At 39.6% G+C, this 18,196-nt stretch overlaps 1 protein-coding gene across 1 annotated transcript in view; it reads left to right on the top strand.

Annotated features, from left to right (window-relative positions):
• Ascc3 (activating signal cointegrator 1 complex subunit 3) overlaps positions 1-18,196 on the top strand; it is a 282,919-nt gene that overhangs the window by 76,008 nt on the left and 188,715 nt on the right. Inside the window, 1 exon segment of the mRNA XM_051164237.1 lies at positions 7,950-8,126. Coding sequence (XP_051020194.1) covers positions 7,950-8,126 — 177 coding nt within the window.

Here is an 18,196-nt window from a genome sequence, read left to right as displayed (position 1 = left end):
TCTACCAAGGCGAAGTGGTCAAATATGGGGCACCAGAGTTCATGTCAGAGTCAGTCCTGCTCTCCAACAACTGTGGATAATGTCCTGTCTATTGGCTAGATCTGAATAGGAGTTCAATGTTTTGCTGCATGTATTGTCCTTGGTTGGTTATTTTCTACTAACTTTTGGAAATAATAATGTATATGGGCCGCATACCTTTTTATTTCCAACTACGAAAGGATAAGGGATGGTGATGCTTGAATGTAAGCATAAATAAATGTTTTTAAACCTGTGTTTGACCACCAAATATTAAAATTTAGCATTATCAGATGTTTCAAACGTATTTAAACCATCTTTTAGATTTCAATTTCTTCTTTCTTCTTGTAGAACTTCACAGGTAGGTAAGTACTATATTTCTATAATTTATCCCATCCCTCTAACTCTTTCCGTGCCCCCTCTATTTCTCTCAAATTCATGGCCTCTTCTTTTTATCATTGTTAATTTTGACAAATAAAATATATAAACACACACTGCTGAGTTCAAAGACTGACCATATAGAATTGGATAACTAACTAATTGGAGTTTGATTCCTGGGGGATATGGATTCTTCCTCTCAAATTTTTTTTTTTTATTTTGACATATCTACATATCATAATGAGGTGCTTTAGAAATACGAGTTTTAAGTCTAAATGTGACATTCAATTTCATATTATACATCTGAGATACATAGCCTGAAGGTAATTTTAACTGTCATTTTAGTGCATCAGAATTTAGACTTCAACCTGTCAAATCATGTTGGCCTGTAAAAAGCTTCACATTTTAGAGCAAGTTCAATTTCAGATTTTAGAATAGATATGCTTGCCTGACATGTGTGTGTGCCTGTCTCTGTTGTCTGTCTGTTTGTATGTCTTTAGCATGTAATTCCATCTCATTGATGATTTCTGGCCATAGTTAGACTCATTTGCTCAATATCCCATAGCTGTCTCTATATAAACAGTGCTTAGAACACTGTTCTTCACTTTGTTCCTAAGTGAAATATTTTCTTTTCCTTAAAATTCTCTTCCACTCATATATGTAATTTATTATTAGCAGTTTTAATAGTTCCCATATGAAATATCTCTGAGGTAGATCATTTAAAATTTTAATATAGCAAGGAAATGCAAAGTTTCCAAAGTTGTTTTTAAGCAAACTTTTAAAATATTCAGACTTTTTCCATAAATGGACCATAAATTTCTGGACGGATTAGTAGTGTTTTTAGTTTGTATTTTAAAATCTGTTAATGCACTCAAACAGATGTATGTAGTAGTCTGAATAAGAATGGCCCCCATAGGCTCAAATATATGAATGTTTAGTCTTCAGGGAGTAGTGCTACGTGAGAAGGTTTATGAGGTGTGGACTTGTTGGAATAAGTTTGGCTTGGTTGGAAGAAGTGTGTAAAAGGGTGGACCCTAAGCTTTCAGAAGTCAAGCCAGGACCCAGTGTGGTCTCTCTTGCTGCTGGCTCTATGCAGAAATCTCACCTACTTCCCCGACAACATGTCTGCCTGTATGGCTCTTTGCTTCTTATTGATGACAATGGAATAAAGCTGAAGCTGTAAGCAAGCCTCAAATAAATGTTTCCTCTTATAAGAGTAGCGTTGGTTATAGTGTCTCTTCATAGCAACGGAGAACTAAGACAAAATAGGAACGATTTTTGATTAGAATGACATCATTCCCTCTCTTTTCAACCACTACCAAACACTTTCCACTCCTTGCTCTCTTTTAAATTTATGCCTTCTTTTTCTTTTAATTGTTGTTGGTGTATTTCTAAGTATATAAATACTACCTGCTACATATGATGCTGTGGGGGGGGTGTTTGTGTGTGTCTTTAGGGATGACCATTTTATTTTGGATTATCAGGTGGTGTGCTCTTTTCCTGGGGAAGACTTATTCTCTCACCTTTCACATTCTTAATTGCTTTTAGTACTTTGTCAAGGATTGAGGCTTGTGAGCTTCCTCCTTCCACATTCACATGCATTATTGGTGTATCCTTGGGACATTACTTTTAGGCAGCCTTGTTGTTGAGACTTCATGGGTATAGTTTCTGATAGTTCTAGGAGATTCAATCTCACAGAAAACTCTCTGTTCCCTTGCTCCAACAGACTCTCTGCCTACCTCCTCTGCAGTGATACCTGAGCCTTAGATGCAGAAATTATGTATAAATAGATCTGTTGGAACTGGGCTCTACAACTCTACATTTTGGGTGGTTGTGCTTGTCTGTTTCACATAGAAAAGGAAGTCTCAAAAAATAAAACAAAAAAGGTTATATTTTGTTTACTAATTCTGGAGTGGTAATCTTGCAAAACTAGAAAAGTTATAAAAGAAAGCTGTGCAACAACTAGATAAAAGTGTTAAAATATTCTGGCCACTATGATACAACCAATAGTTAAAATAAGAGTAATTGAACATCAGAGAGTACTTGTAGCCCATAATATCAATCTCTAATATTTATTTGTAGTAGATGTTATAAAATTATAAGAAAAATATCTTTAGAACAGAGATTTTAAAAATACTTTATTGATTCTTTGTGAATTTCATATAATGCCAGCTAATCCAACTCATCTTCCCATCCCACCATATCTGCCCTCTGCTCTTGCAACCTCCTCCCCCAAATAAATCAAACAAACAAATCTCCTTGTGGAAGCAGAGGTGTGTCACATAATCCCCCACTTTTTTTCTGTTTTTGTTTTTTGTTTTTGTAAATGTTCATTACAATGTTACAGTAAGTCACTGGCCAGTAAGCAGAGTGAGCACAGTAAGCAGAGGCTTCTGGCTTCTGCTACACTATCAATAATATACCCCTACTGGGACTTCTCTCAGTATCTTGTCGCTGCCCTGTGTCATAGAGATCTTGAAGCTTTTGTTCTGGAGGACCATCCCCTTCATTCTTGCCCACAGTTCATAGATTGGGGTTGATGTTGGGGTGGGCCAACTCAAAGCTCCAGATCTAAGCTTGGGTGCTAGTGAAGTTGGTCAGCCTGATAGCTCTCCTGTGCTCACATCCTTGGACTGGTTCACCCATGTCCTTACCATTAGGGCCAACTCTACTGTGCTGCCAGACGAGGTAAGATCTGCTCTTCTGAGTGCTACAGCTAGGAGGGGCAGGCTCCAGTTTTGCGTAGCCCTCATATGCATAGCAATTGGTCCCAGGTGACAGCGGTAGCTAGGCAGGCATTGTCTCCAGCCTGTTGTACGGCCTGACCATGCTGAGTGTACCCTGGTGGGGTTGTCTTGGTCATGGTCCTCCCTTAAGGCATTATTTTAAAGTAGAAGTAAAATGTTGAGAAATTTAGAAGCACACTAAATGGATATAAATCTGTGTTTCTATACGATTAGCCACAATGATGGGAATATGATTTAGAAGCATTGCTTTTGTAGTTCATTCCTGGAAATCTAGTTTGTGGAACAGTAGAATAAACTTAAAGACATATTACTGCCTATAATCATTGAAGCCTTTGTTTTCAAGACAGGTTTCTCTGTGTAGCCATGGCTGTCCTAGACTCACTTTGTAGAACGGCCTTGAACTCACAGCAATCCACCTGCCTCTGCCTCCCGAGTGCTGGGATTAAAGGGTGTGCTACCACAATCGGCACAAAGCATTTTTTTTTTTTCAAACAACCAAATCGTTTGGAAACAACCAGGATGTTCTGCAATAGGAGAAATGATTTGGTAAATTGCATTCCATTTGTCCAAGAACATGCTACTTTGCAGGCTAAAAAATTATAAATAATAAAATAAAATAAAAAGATGAGGCAGAGCCACATGAACTGAAATTCAAAGATACCTATATTACATTCTTTATGGAACAACATCTGTCTTTTTTTTTGTAGAATACAATCTAATTTTATGACATCAAAAAGTGCAATATGTTTACATTCAATCACTATTTTATTTAATGAATTTTATTAAGCTCCAACTGTGTACTGCCTAAATACTTCCAAGCACTATGAATTTAGTGCTAAACAAAATAAAGTTCTTGAATGTATTTTCGTTTTAACTAGACATAGATTGTGGTACATTGTTGAAATTGTTTTGTTGAAATTGTTTTTATAAAACAGTGTTTGTTCTCTTAGCTTATTTCTTAACCAAGCTATCACACAAATAATTGAGTCTTTTTATATTATTTTTTTAAAAATTAAGCTTCACAACACAATCTTGAGCAGTTTATGTCTATTCTTAACCCTCTGTGTTATTTTGTAGTACTCCCAACAAACATCCTAGGGATATTTGTACTTTGTAGCTTTCCTGGGCTCCAGCTCCTTCCTCCTGATCTTCTTTGGACCTCTACCTATGGCTGAATCTCTTGCTTCTTCTTTTAACTCCTCCTCTCCTGGCAGGCAGGAAGTCCAGCCCTACTCTCTCTCCTGCTCATTGATTAGCTGTAAGCTGCTTTAATATATATGTCAGGGGGACAATTGAGGAGCAGAGTTTACACAATTAGGCAGGAAATCAAATTGTAAACTTCATAAACCTTATGCCTACAGTATATGTCTGAATGCAGCTACAGGAAGCTCAAATGTGTTGTTTTACAGTAAAACTGGAATTGGAGGAATATTTATGATGTCAGTATATAAATGCACCCACACTAGTACACCTACATAAAGTACAAGATCTTGAATGGTCAACCTGAAAGTCAGATATTATCTAATACAATTTCAGAATAGCTTCAGACATGCATGTGTGTACACACACACACACACACACACACACACACACACACATACACACACAGAGTCTGTAATTGCTGCTACTTTCTCTAAAACTTCTCTTCCTGGAACCCCTGTTTCTGCCCCAAATTTATAGCTACGAGTTTAAAAAGAAGTTTTCAGGACATCTTTTCCGTCAAAGAGAGTGACTTTGATCCTAGTTTTTTGTTTTTTTTTTAACTTTTATGCTTTCATATTAAAGAGTTGGTTACTTTTTCAGGGAGCCATGGTTTGTAAATATGTACAGTCCACATTTATTTGCGATGAGCCACATTAAGAGTCCACTCCATCAAGCTAAAAGCATCCCACAAATAAGGGCTTTCTTGCAATTGTAGAGTTTTAGAGGCCAAGTAAATATCAATCTACACATTTGTGGTCATATGTTCAGAATAGGGAGACTGAACTAGCCTGACTTCAGCTTCCCATACCGTGTGGAATCGCTACCACTTTTTCTTATGGCTGTGTATACTGCATCATGTATGCGGTTATACTACATATAATTCATTTCAGAGAACATACCAATATAGAATGTATTCCACCCTCCATTGTCATCTTCATAATGTTACCAGTTTTCAATTGTTTCCCACACTTTATTCCCTTGTACTCCTAAAGAAAACAGATTTCTTGGATAGATATTAAAAATTATTCTGGTCATCTTTAATTTCTACAAATCTGTCAGCTACTCTGGGTTCCAACCGCTTGAAACTTTTATCTTTATAGCACATTGACTCTATATTCTATTTATAACTAAACTTACTTGAGGTGGAATGTTTGTGCAGTTAAGGCTTCAAAATGACAGTTATAAAGTGACTTTACTCTTGGTTACCGTGTGCAAACATTGGTTAAAAATACTTTTTAAAATCTGTTACATACTACTTTTATAATTAAAGTCATCACTCTGCTTCCTACATACAAAACAGAGCTGTCTAAAATAAAGGGGAGGTTTTTTAATACTGCTGTACGAAGAGTAAATTATATATTGTGTTCCTTCTGTTTATACTTGAACAATTTTAGTATTTACTAATGCTTAATAATCATAAAACTGTGAGGCACCAGAGTTCGTGTGAAAGCCATACCCCACTCTCCACTCAACTGTGGAGAATATTCTGACCATTGGCTAGATCTGGGAAGGGGTTTAAAGTTTACCACCTGTATTGTCCTTGGCTGATGCCTTAGTTTGAGCGGGACCCCTGGGCCCAAATCTGCCTATCATAATGTTCTACTTGTAGGTTTCTAGGACCCTCTGGATCCTTCTACTTTGCTATTCTCCCAGGGGAATAAGGGGAAAATGGGAGGGAGGGAAGAGTGGGAGGATACAAGGGATGGGATACCATTGTAACAAGAATAAATTAATAAAAATTAAAAAAAAGCAAAAAAATCATAAAACTAGCTATACTTCATCTTTTCATTTTCTGTATTTCTCACTAAATTTTTAATCTCCTTGATATAAATGTATCTTTGATTCTCATATATTGCCAAAGTACTGATGTTCTTGTACTGTGGAGAGTGTGATATGACTTTCTCACGTACTCTGGTGCCTCATATTTGACCATGTCCTCTGGAGGGGGAGACCTGGTGGCACTCAGAGGAAGGACAGCAGGTAGCCAAGAAGAGACTTGATACCCTATGAGAATATACAGGGGGAGGTAATCCCCCTCAGGAACAGTCATAGGGGAGGGGAATAATGGGAAAATGGGGGGGGGAGGAATGGGAGGATACAAGGGATGGGATAAACATTGAGATGTAACAAGAATAAATTAATTAAAAAAATAAATAAAAGAAATGAAATTAAAAAAAATAATTCGAATTAAAAAGCTCATTACTGTTTGTGCCTGTGATTACCAGATGTTTCCAGTAGATGGTAGTATTTCACATCATACTTAACCAAGACTCCTGATAATGTGAGTAGTGCAGGTCGCTATTCCAATTCAGTGTCACTGGTGTTCATAGTCAGAAATTGAATGCATGATTAGGGGCTGCATTCACAGCACACTGTAAATGATGGGAAATAAGATAAATATGTAAGAAATTATAAATTGTTTCACTTAGCAACATTAAACTAATTCTTAACTTTTTATCAATGGAGACTGACTTCAAATTTAAACTTTATTAGATAGTAATCATAAAAGTTTGCTATAAAAAGCTGTAGGTTCTATTATCATCACTGCTCCAGCCTTCTGCTGTGCTCACCCCGCTTCCCAGGAAAGCTAACTCTATACTTTCTGGGCTAATGATAAAGAGGAATCTGCATAACATGATTTTTGTACTATTTAGCAAAGAGTACATTATTCATGCCTCTTTGTGATTGCTTTAAATTGTTTGAAATTCTTTAATCAAGGTGAAAATTTGATGTTTGTTTTTGCTGTTTTATATAATATTTCTTTAATGAAATTAGATTCATGTATGATACTTCTTTCCTTGTATGTGTGTGCAACAATTTTCACCCAATTCCATCTGATTTTGATCCTCACATTTGTGCTTCAAGTAGTCGCTATAAGTGTAGGTCTGTGTGGTCCTCAGTACTGCATCACATAATTACCATGGATTATGCCATCACACAGAATAGGTGGGTGGATGATTCTAGAACTATGAAGGTATCCAAAATGGCCTGCTTTGCTTATTTCGGTGTACCTCCAAGACTGAACAAACTTATCAGTCTTACTTTTATATATGGTATCATAGCAACAAAGTAACATGTTAATTAACAAGTATGTGGAAGTTTTTGATCATCCTTTGGGTTTTTTGTTGTTGTTTCACACATAATCAGAATTTGACCTTTTTTCTTTTTTTAAAGTTCGGGGTGTTTTATTTTTTTAGACAATAATAAGGATCAAACCCACGGCCTGGTGTATATTAGTCCAGCCATCTACCCGGGAGCTAAGTTTACAGCCCAAATTTTTATAATTTATTAAATGTATATCATTGTTATAAAGCTCTTACACTTATTTAAAGTTAATTCCATGAGTTTTAATGATAGTAAATAAAGAATACAGTGTGTGTGACAGGGGGTTACTAGGCAAGTAAATCACTGATTTATATAGCCACGGCCTACAACTGTTATCTCTAGTTTTAAATGGTAAGACCTTCTGTTGATATCTACCTCATATCCATTTACTGCACTATAGATTTTAGTAGCTCGTATTCATGGGATATGCAGCAGTTCTTTTGGTTAATATATATAAATCTTATTTAATTAAATAACTTTCCATTGAAATTACTCATACAGGTTGAATCCACACAGAGTATGATAAGAATTCTAGGATTATCTGCAACCTTACCCAACTACCTTGATGTTGCTACATTTTTGCATGTTAACCCCTACATTGGACTTTTCTACTTTGATGGCCGTTTTCGACCTGTACCTCTTGGACAGACATTTTTAGGAATTAAAAGTGCAAATAAGGTAAGAGTTCACTTTGATAGTTATACTTTTAAAAGAAATACTTTTTATTGAGATTAAATACTACGAGGCACCACTTTCATAAGCATACAAGTATGGTTTCAAATGAAGTCAGGCACACTTCTCAGTGTTGGTAGTAGAAGTGCTCCGACAGGAAAGTTCTGTGGTAGCTCACAATATTCTCAACATGTATTTTCTATTTTTAGCTGTTAAAAGTTTCAAAAAGTTATTTTGATTTAGTTGAAGGGCATTATACAATAATTAAAACTCTAAATCAGTAATGTATGTTTTGATATAATGTTTACTTAAAATAAGAAATAAGGCTTTTATATGCAATTGAAAAGTAATTCATGGTAGCATCCAATAAGGGAGAGTTGTGCTTAAGAAAATATGTTTTAATTATCATATTCATTGTGTATATAAGTACTTTTTCTAACATTCTATATAGTACTTTAAAAATAGTTGTTCCTTTAATGGTGCTGCCATATGCATTTATACTGTTGGTATTCTTATTATAGTTTTATAATAAGATAAGTAAAACTTTACTTAATTATTTTTTTAACTCAAATTCCTCCATAGAAGAAATAGTTTCAGGGGAATATTCACAGTCTTTCTTACCTCTTTTCTAAAAGAGAACAAATTGAAATTTTATTATGTTAGGCCAAATTTGACCTTTCACTAATTATATTAGATTTTAAAGGACAAGTTTATTAGTAAAACAGCCAATTTTGCCTCATAACTATTAAGATGTTGGATGAAGGCTCGGTAAACTGTTTTTTTAAAATATTTAACTATATGCATGTGAATTCTGGTGCGTGATGGTGCCAGAGTTGTCATATCATCCTGGAGTTGAAGTTACAGTGTTGCTGATATGTATGCTGAGAACCAATTGCTTATGGTCTTAACCACTAAACCATCTCTCTGACTCTAATACTCAGTCATTGTTATTGCAACAGATACTGTGCAGAAGCTTCATGTTGTGAAAGAGGCATTATGGCTGGACCTATGGGTCAGTGGATAAAGGGCTTGCTGCAAGCTACAGTCCAGCAACTACATAAATGCCAGGTCAACCTGGTCTCCTGCCTATAATCCCGTCACTTAGGAGGCAGAGACTAAGGCTACTACAAGCTGGCTAGGTAGACTAGCCACATGGTTGAGCTCTGGATTCAAGAGAGAGACCCTGCCTAGGTATATACAGTGGACAGTAATCTAAGAAGACAACTAGTGTTAACCTCTGACTTCTGTATGCATATCCACAAAATATACATGCACAAACATGATAGCTTGCACACCAATATATAGATGGCAAAGAAAATACTAGTGAGCTACCTCTCTAATTTTATGGCTTCTTTTTATATTTATGGGAAAAAAGTGTAGCTTTATGATACGGTAATAATTGTGATGTACATATTTAGCTTTCATCATTTGCTTCAAATGATTTGGGGTACTATTAATACTCGTTATTTTCCTATCATTTCTCAAATATATAGTTTATTATTTAGTTTATTTCAGTATGTCACTAACATGCACGTAAATATTTTTCTAGTTTTTTTTTTTTTTTTTTTTTTTTTTTTTAACAAGGAACTTATTTTTTTTTTTTTATTAATTTATTCTTGTTACATCTCAATGTTTATCCCATCCCTTGTATCCTCCCATTCCTCCCCCCCCCCATTTTCCCATTTTTCCCCTCCCCTATGACTGTTCCTGAGGGGGATTACGTCCCACTATATAGTCTCATAGGGTATCAAGTCTCTTCTTGGCTACTTGCTGTCCTTCCTCTGAGTGCCACCAGGTCTCCCCCTCCAGGGGACATGGTCAAATGTGAGGCACCAGAGTATGTGAGAAAGTCGTATCACACTCTCCACTCAACTGTGGAGAATATTCTGACCATTGGCTAGATCTGGGAAGGGGTTTAAAGTTTACCTCCTGTATTGTCCTTGGCTGGTGCCTTAGTTTGAGCGGGACCCCTGGGCCCAAATCTGCCTATCATATTGTTCTACTTGTAGATTTCTAGGACCCTCTGTATCCTTTTATTTTGCTATTCTCCCATGCGTCTCTCATTTAGAGTCCCAATAGGATGGTTTCGCCTCTGTCCCAGATTCCTGGAAAGTGAAGGCTTTCGTGGGACATGCCCCTTGGGCTAGTATACAGATATAAGTGAGTATATACCATTTGATTCTTTCTGCTTCTGGGTTAACTCACTCATTATGATCATTTCTAGCTCAATCCATTTATCCACAAATTTCGGGAATTCCTTGTTTTTAATAGCTGAGTAGTACTCCATAGTGTATATGTACCACAGTTTCTTTATCCACACTTCTACTGAGGGACACTTAGGCTGTTTCCATGTTCTGGCTATTATGAATAAGGCTGCTCTGAACATGGTTGAGCAAATTTTCTTGTGTGCTGGAGCATCTTCTGGGTGTATTCCAAGGAGTGGAATAGCTGGGTCTTGAGGAAACCCTATTCCCATTTTTCTGAGATAGCACCAGATAGATTTCCAAAGTCGCTGTACTAGTTTGCATTCCCACCAGCAATGAAGGAGTGTTCCTCTCTCCCCACATCCTCGCCAGCATGTGGTGTCGCTTGAGTTTTTGATTTAGCCATTCTGATGGGTGTAAGATGGAATCTCAGAGTTGTTTTGATTTGCATTTCCCTGATGACTAAGGAGGTTGAGCATTTCTTTGAGTGTTTCTCAGCCATTTGATACTCCTCTGTTGAGAATTCTCTGTTTAGTTCCAAGCCCCATTTCACAATTGGGTTATTCGGTTTGGTGGTGTTTAATTTCCTGAGTTCTTTATATATATTGGATATTAGACCTTTGTCAGATGTAGGGTTGGTGAAGATTTTTTTCCAATCTATAGGCTGTCGCTTTGTTCTCTTGACAGTGTCTCCTGCCTTACAGAAGCTTCTCAGCCTCATGAGGTCCCATTTATTAATGGTTGACATTAAGGCCTGGGCCGTTGGTGTTCTGTTCAGGAAGTTGTCTCCTGTGCCAATATGTTCCAGGCTCTTTCCCACTTTTTCTTCTAAGTGGCTTAGTGTCTCTGGTTTTATGTTGAGGTCTTTAATCCACTTGGATTTGAGTTTTGTGCAAGGTGACAAATATGGGTCCAGTTTCATTTTTTTACACATAGACCTCCAGTTAGACCAGCACCATTTGTTGAAGATGCTATCCTTTTTCCATTGAATGGATTTGGCTTCTTTGTCAAAAATCAAGTGACCATATGTGTGTGGATTCATATCTGGGTCTTCGATTCGATTCCACTGATCAACCAGCCTGTTGCTGTGCCAGTACCATGCTGTTTTAAGTACTATTGCTTTATAGTACAGTTTGAGATCAGGTATGGAGATTCCTCCGGAGCATCTTTTATTGTACAAGATTGTTTTAGCTATTCTGGGTTTTTTGTTTTTCCATATGAAGTTCAGAATTGAACTTTCAATGTCTTTAAAAAATTGTGTAGTTATTTTGATAGGGATTGCATTGAATCTGTAGATTGCTTTTGGTAGGATGGCCATTTTTACTATGTTAATTCTCCCGATCCATGAGCAAGGAAGATCACGCCATCTTCTCAGGTCATCTTCAATCTCTTTCTTCAGAGTTTTGAAATTTTTTTCATACAAGTCCTTCACTTGCTTAGTTAGGGTAACTCCTAGATATTTTATATTGCTTGTGGCTAATGTGAAGGGTGTGGTTTTCCTAATTTCTTCCTCTGTAAGCTTGTCATTTGTGTATAGGAAGGCTACAGACTTTTTTGAGTTAATTTTGTATCCAGCCAATTTGCTGAAGGTGTTTATCAGCTTTAGGAGTTCTCTGGTGGAGTTTTGAGGGTCACTTATGTACACTATCATATCATCTGCAAAGAGGGATAATTTGACTTCCTCCTTTCCCATTTGGATACCCTTGATCTCCTTTTGTTGTCTTATTGCTCTGGCTAGAACTTCGAGTACTATATTGAAGAGATATGGAGAGAGTGGGCAGCCTTGCCTTGTTCCTGATTTGAGAGGAATTTCCTTGAGTATCTCACCATTTACTTTGATTTTGGCTATTGGCTTGCTGTATATAGCCTTTATTATGTTGAGGAAAGTGCCTTGTATCCCCGATCTCTCTAAAACTTTAAACATGAATGGGTGTTGAATTTTATCAAATGCTTTCTCTGCATCCAAGGAGATAATCATGTGGTTTTTTATTTTCAGTTTGTTTATATGATGGATTACATTGATGGATTTCCGTATATTAAACCATCCCTGCATGCCTGGAATGAAGCCTACTTGGTCATGATGAATGATATCTTTGATGTGCTCCTGTATTCGTTTTGCAAGTATTTTATTTAGTATTTTTGCATCTATGTTCATAAGAGAAATTGGTCTGAAATTCTCTTTCTTTGTTGAGTCTTTGTGAGGTTTAGGTATCAATGAGACTATGGCCTCATAGAATGAATTTGGTAATTTTCCATCCATTTCTATCTTTTGGAGTAGCTTGAAGAGTATCGGTATTAGCTCGCCCTTAAAGGTCTGGTAGAATTCTGCACTGAAACCATCTGGCCCTGGGCTTTTTTTGGTTGGGAGACCATCGATGATTGCTTCTATTTCTGTAGGGGAAATGGGACTATTTAACTTGTTTATCTGTTCTTCACTCAACTTTGGCAAGTGAACTTGATCAAGAAAATCGTCCATTTCCCTTAGATTTTCAAATTTTGTGGCGTATATGCCTTCAAAGTAGGATCTTATGATTCTTTGAATTTCTTCAGTGTCTGTTGTTATGTCTCCCTTTTCATTTCTGATTTTGTTCATTTCAATACTGTCTCTCTGCCTTTTAGTTAGTTTGGCTAATGGTCTGTCTATCTTGTTGATTTTCTCAAAGAACCAGCTTTTGGTTTTGTTGATTCTTTGGACTGTTTTCTTAGTTTCTAATTTGTTAATTTCAGCCCTGAGTTTGATAATTTCCAGGCGTCTACTCCTCTTGGGTGTTTCTGCTTCTTTTTTTTCTAGGGCTTCCAGTTGTGTTGTTAAGATGCTTATGTGCGATGTTTCCAATTTCTTTTTAAAGGCACTTAGTGCTATGAATTTTCCTCTTAGCACTGCTTTCAATGTATCCCACAAATTTGGGTATGTTGTTTCTTCATTTTCATTGAATTTCAGAAACTCCTTGATTTCTTTCTTTATTTCTTCCCTGACCCAGGTGTCATTTAGCAGAGAGTTGTTTAGTTTCCACAAACGTGTAGGCTTTTTGTTATTTCTGTTGTTGTTGAATTGCAGCCTAAGAGCATGGTGATCTGATAGGATACAAGGTATTATTTCAATCCTCTTGTATCTGTTGAGGCTTGCTTTGTGACCTACGATGTGATCAATTTTGGAGAAGGTTCCATGGGGTGCAGAGAAGAAGGTGTATTCTTTCTTGTTTGGGTGAAAGGTTCTATAGATATCTGTTAGATCCATTTGACCCATGGCATTGGTTAATGATGTTATTTCTCGGCTTAGTTTCTGTTTCAATGACTTATCCTTCAGTGAGAGTGGGGTGTTGAAGTCTCCCACTATTATTGTGTGGGGATCGATGTGTGGTTTAAGCTTTTTTAGGAGATCTTTTACATATGTGGGTGCCCTTGTATTGGGAGCATAGATGTTCAGAATTGTGATGTCATCTTTGTTGACTTTACCTTTGATGAGTATGAAGTGTCCTTCCTCATCCCTTTTGATTAATTTTGGTTGAAAGTCTATTTTGTTCGATACTAAAATGGCTACCCCTGCTTGCTTCTTGTGACCATTTGCTTGGAATATTTTTTTCCAACCTTTTACCCTGAGGTAATGCCTTTCATTATGGGTGAGATGTGTTTCTTGGATGCAGAAGAATGTTGGGTCTTGTTTATGTACCCATTCGGTTAGTCTGTGTCTTTTTATTGGAGAATTGAGGCCATTGATGTTGAGAGATATTAATGACCAGTGACTGTTAAGAGTCTTAATTTTGATGTTGTTTCCAGTCGAGCGTTTGTGTAGTTGTGTTTTTGCCATGGGATAGTTATCTATTTCCTGGGTAGTTTTGGTTGTAGCTTGACCCTTTGGGATGGAGTTTTCCTTCTAGTACCTTCTGTAAAGCTGGGTTTGTGGATAGGTACTGTTTGAATTTGTTTTTGTCGTGGAATATTTTGTTTTCTCCATCAATGGTTATTGATAATTTTGCTGGGTAAAGTAGTCTGGCCTGGCATCTGTGTTCTCTTAGGGTTTGCAGGATCTCTGTCCAGGCCCTTCTGGCTTTTATGGTCTCTGCTGAGAAGTCAGGTGTAATTCTGATAGGTTTACCATTAAATGTTATTTGGCCCTTTTCCCTTGCAGCTTTTAATATTTTTTCTTTGTTCTGCATGTTTTGTGTTTTGATTATTATGTGGCGGGCAGTTTTTCTTTTCTGGTCAATTCTATTTGGTGTTCTGTAGGCCTCTTGTATGTTTATAGGCATCTCTTTCTTTAGATTGGGGAAATTTTCTTCTATGATTTTGTTGAGAATAGTTTCTGGGCCCTGGAGTCTGATGTCTTCTCTTTCTTCAATGCCTATTATCCTCAGATTTCTTCTTTTCATGGTGTCCTTAATTTCTTGGATGTTTTGTGTCAGGAGTTTTCCAGATTTGGCATTTTCTTTAATGGTTGATTCAATATCTGTGATTGTATCTTCTAGCCCTGAGATTCGTTCTTCCATCTCTTGGATTCTGTTAGAAAAGCTCACCTCTGTGTTGCTCGCCTTCTTCTCTGAGGTCTCACGTTCTCGTTTTTCTTCTGTCTGTGTGTTTATCATTGAATCCATTTTCATTTTCAGATCTTGAACTGATTTTTTGATTTCTTTCATCTGATTTTTTGTATATTCCTGAGTTTCTTCCATTGCCTCTTTATAGGTCTTCAGAGCTTGAACCGTTTTAGTTATTTCTTTCATCTGGTTGTTTGCATTTTCCTGCAATTTTTCCAGTTCCACTCTATGTGCTTCTTTTATGTCTCTCACCTGTTTGTCTGCGTCTTCCTGCATTTGATTACGAATTTTATTTGTTTCCTCCATTATCATCCTCATTACTAAGGATTTGAGGTCATTTTCTTGTATTTCCGATGTATTTGAGTTCTCTGGGTGGTTTTCTTTGGGATAGCTGGAAACTGGAGACGCCATGTTGTTTTGGGGTTTTTTGCGTATGCTTTTTCGTTGTCCTTTAGACATCTTGCCGTCTTTGTTTTTGTTGGGTAGCTTCCAGAGTTGAATGGAGGGTGTCTGATGATAGATTCACTTGTTTTCTTACGATTTCCCTAGGCTGCGAGCTCAAAGCTTCACTGGTGTGGAAGTTAGGAGGTTAGCCCTGTTATTCTGGTCTCTCACAGCCAGTGATCCTCAGTCCCTCTCTGCTGTGGATCCTGCAATTGTTCTGGGTCTCTGAATGAGCGTTGGGTCAGGCCAAGGTATCCACAGCCTTCTGTGTTCCCTGCCAAGTCCAGTCAGGAGCACTGGGACCGAACCACGGGCAGAACTCAGCTAGATTCTCAGGGCCAGAACCGTCTGCCAAGCTCAGCTAGGGATTTTGGGCCCAAAATGCACACAGGGCCCAGCCAGAATTTTTGGGCTGGGACTACGCACCAAGCTCCACTAGGGCCTTTTGGCCCAAAGTGCGTGCTGTGGTCAGTTATTGACTCAGGGCCCGAACTGACCACCAATCTCAGCCAGGAATTCTGGATTCAAACTGTACACTGTGTCCAACCAGAGTCTTAGAGCTGGTGGAACCGAGAGCTCTGTCCAGCCTGTGCCACAGCAGGAGAACTGCGGCTGCTCTGAGTTAGCGCCAGTGGTGGAACAAGTGCTCCGCCCGCACTGTGTCCCCGCAGGGGAGCTGCCGCTGAGTTGAGGTGGTGCCTAGGATGGAACCGAGCACGTCACCAAGCCTGCGCCACAGCAGGAGAACTGCGGGTGCTCTGAATTAGCGCCAGTGGTGGAACAAGTGCTCCGCCCGCACTGTGTCCCCGCAGGGGAGCTGCCGCTGAGCTGAGGTGGTGCCTAGGATGGAACCGAGCACGTCACCAAGCCTGCGCCACAGCAGGAGAACTGCGGCTGCTCTGAGTTATCGCCAGTGGTGGAACAAGTGCTCCGCCCGGACTGTGTCCCCGCAGGGGAGCTGCCGCTGAGCTGAGGTGGTGCCTAGGATGGAACCGAGCACGTCACCAAGCCTGCGCCACAGCAGGAGAACTGCGGCTGCTCTGAGTTAGCGCCAGTGGTGGGACAAGTGCTCCGCCCGGACTGTGTCCCCGCAGGGGAGCTGCCGCTGAGCTGAGGTGATGCCTAGGATGGAACCGAGCACGTCACCAAGCCTGCGCCACAGCAGGAGAACTGTGGCTGCTCTGAGTTAGCGCCAGTGGTGGAACAAGTGCTCCGCCCGCACTGTGTCCCCGCAGGGGAGCTGCCGCTGAGCTGAGGTGGTGCCTAGGATGGAACCGAGCACGTCACCAAGCCTGCGCCACATCAGGAGAACTGCGGCTGCTCTGAGCGCCTGTGGTGAAACCAAGTGCTCCGCCCAGACTGTGTCACCGCAGGGGAGCTGCCGCTGAGCTGAGGTGCTGCCTAGGATGGAACCGAGCACGTCACCAAGCCTGCGCCACAGCAGGAGAACTGCGGCTGCTCTGAGTTAGCGCCAGTGGTGGAACAAGTGCTCCGCCCGCACTGTGTCCCCGCAGGGGAGCTGCCGCTGAGCTGAGGTGGTGCCTAGGATGGAACCGAGCACGTCACCAAGCCTGCGCCACAGCAGGAGAACTGCGGCTGCTCTGAGTTAGTGCCAGTGGTGGGACAAGTGCTCCGCCCGGACTGTGTCCCCGCAGGGGAGCTGCCGCTGAGCTGAGGTGGTGCCTAGGATGGAACCGAGCACGTCACCAAGCCTGCGCCACAGCAGGAGAACTGCAGCTGCTCTGAGTTAGCGCCAGTGGTGGGACAAGTGCTCCGCCCAGACTGTGTCACCGCAGGGGAGCTGCCGCTGAGCTGAGGTAGTGCCTAGTGTGGAGCAGCGTGCTCAACTAAGCCTGCGCCACAGCAGGGGAGCTATGGCCACGCTGAGTTAGTGCCTCAGGCAGAATTGTTTGCTAGGCCGGGCCAATACCCGGGACTCTGGGGCCGAACTGTCCGCCGAGTCCAATCTGGGTCCAAAGGCTCCACACGACCCAAATCCTGCCCCGAGTCCCCTCTCCCGCAGCAATTCCCACCAGCCACCACACCAATCGCCTCCACCGGAAGGCTATGAGCTGCAAACCTCAGCCGCCGCTGCTGGTGCCGCTGGTGCTGCCGCCTCTACCGCTGCCGCTCCGATCAGAGAAAAACCACGCTCCTCCCGTGTGCAGGGGCACGCAGGTCCTCCGCACCCTGGTCCCTCCGAACCGTGGAGCACTCCCGCTGCCGTGATGTGCGGACCTCGGTGTTCCTGGCTCAGAAATCTGTGCAATTCCCTGAATTGTTCACTGGAGCCTCCAAACGCGGTCCACACTGCTCGCCGCCATCTTGGATCCACCTCTAGTTTTTTTTTTTATAGATTTACAAATTAAATTAAAGCAGATAACTGTCACAGAGATGTATTAAAAATATTTCAAATACATGTAAGCCACCTTTAATCTTTCTTTCAGTGCATCATGCAATTTGGTAAATCACTTAAAGCTAATCCAGTGTTTTCTATAGCATTATGCTAGCATTATACTTACCAAAAAATGTTGAGTGAAGAAATGGTATATTTTTGAAAGTTTAAAAATTTGGCCATTAAAGGAATTTACATACCATAATGTGAATAGTAAATTATGTTTGATATAGTTACAGATTTATATATTTTATATTATTAGAAGTTTTTAGTTTTACATTAATTTGAAATAAACAGTTGGTGTGAAGATTTCACCAGGGTTTTAAGGTGTCTTATAACCAGTTACTAGAAATTTCACTGAAAAATTCAAGATATAATCCAGTTGTTATCTTTTAAGAATATGAGAAATGGTAAGATGGTATTCCTGATTTGCAGTGAATTGAAGATAGAAAAAGATAGATTTGCTTTCAAATCACTGGTGAAATATATATTATGTGATCA

This window comes from Acomys russatus, chromosome 21, assembly GCF_903995435.1.
Source record: "Acomys russatus chromosome 21, mAcoRus1.1, whole genome shotgun sequence".
NCBI lineage: Eukaryota > Metazoa > Chordata > Mammalia > Rodentia > Muridae > Acomys > Acomys russatus.
This window is presented reverse-complemented; position numbering and strand designations above follow the sequence as displayed.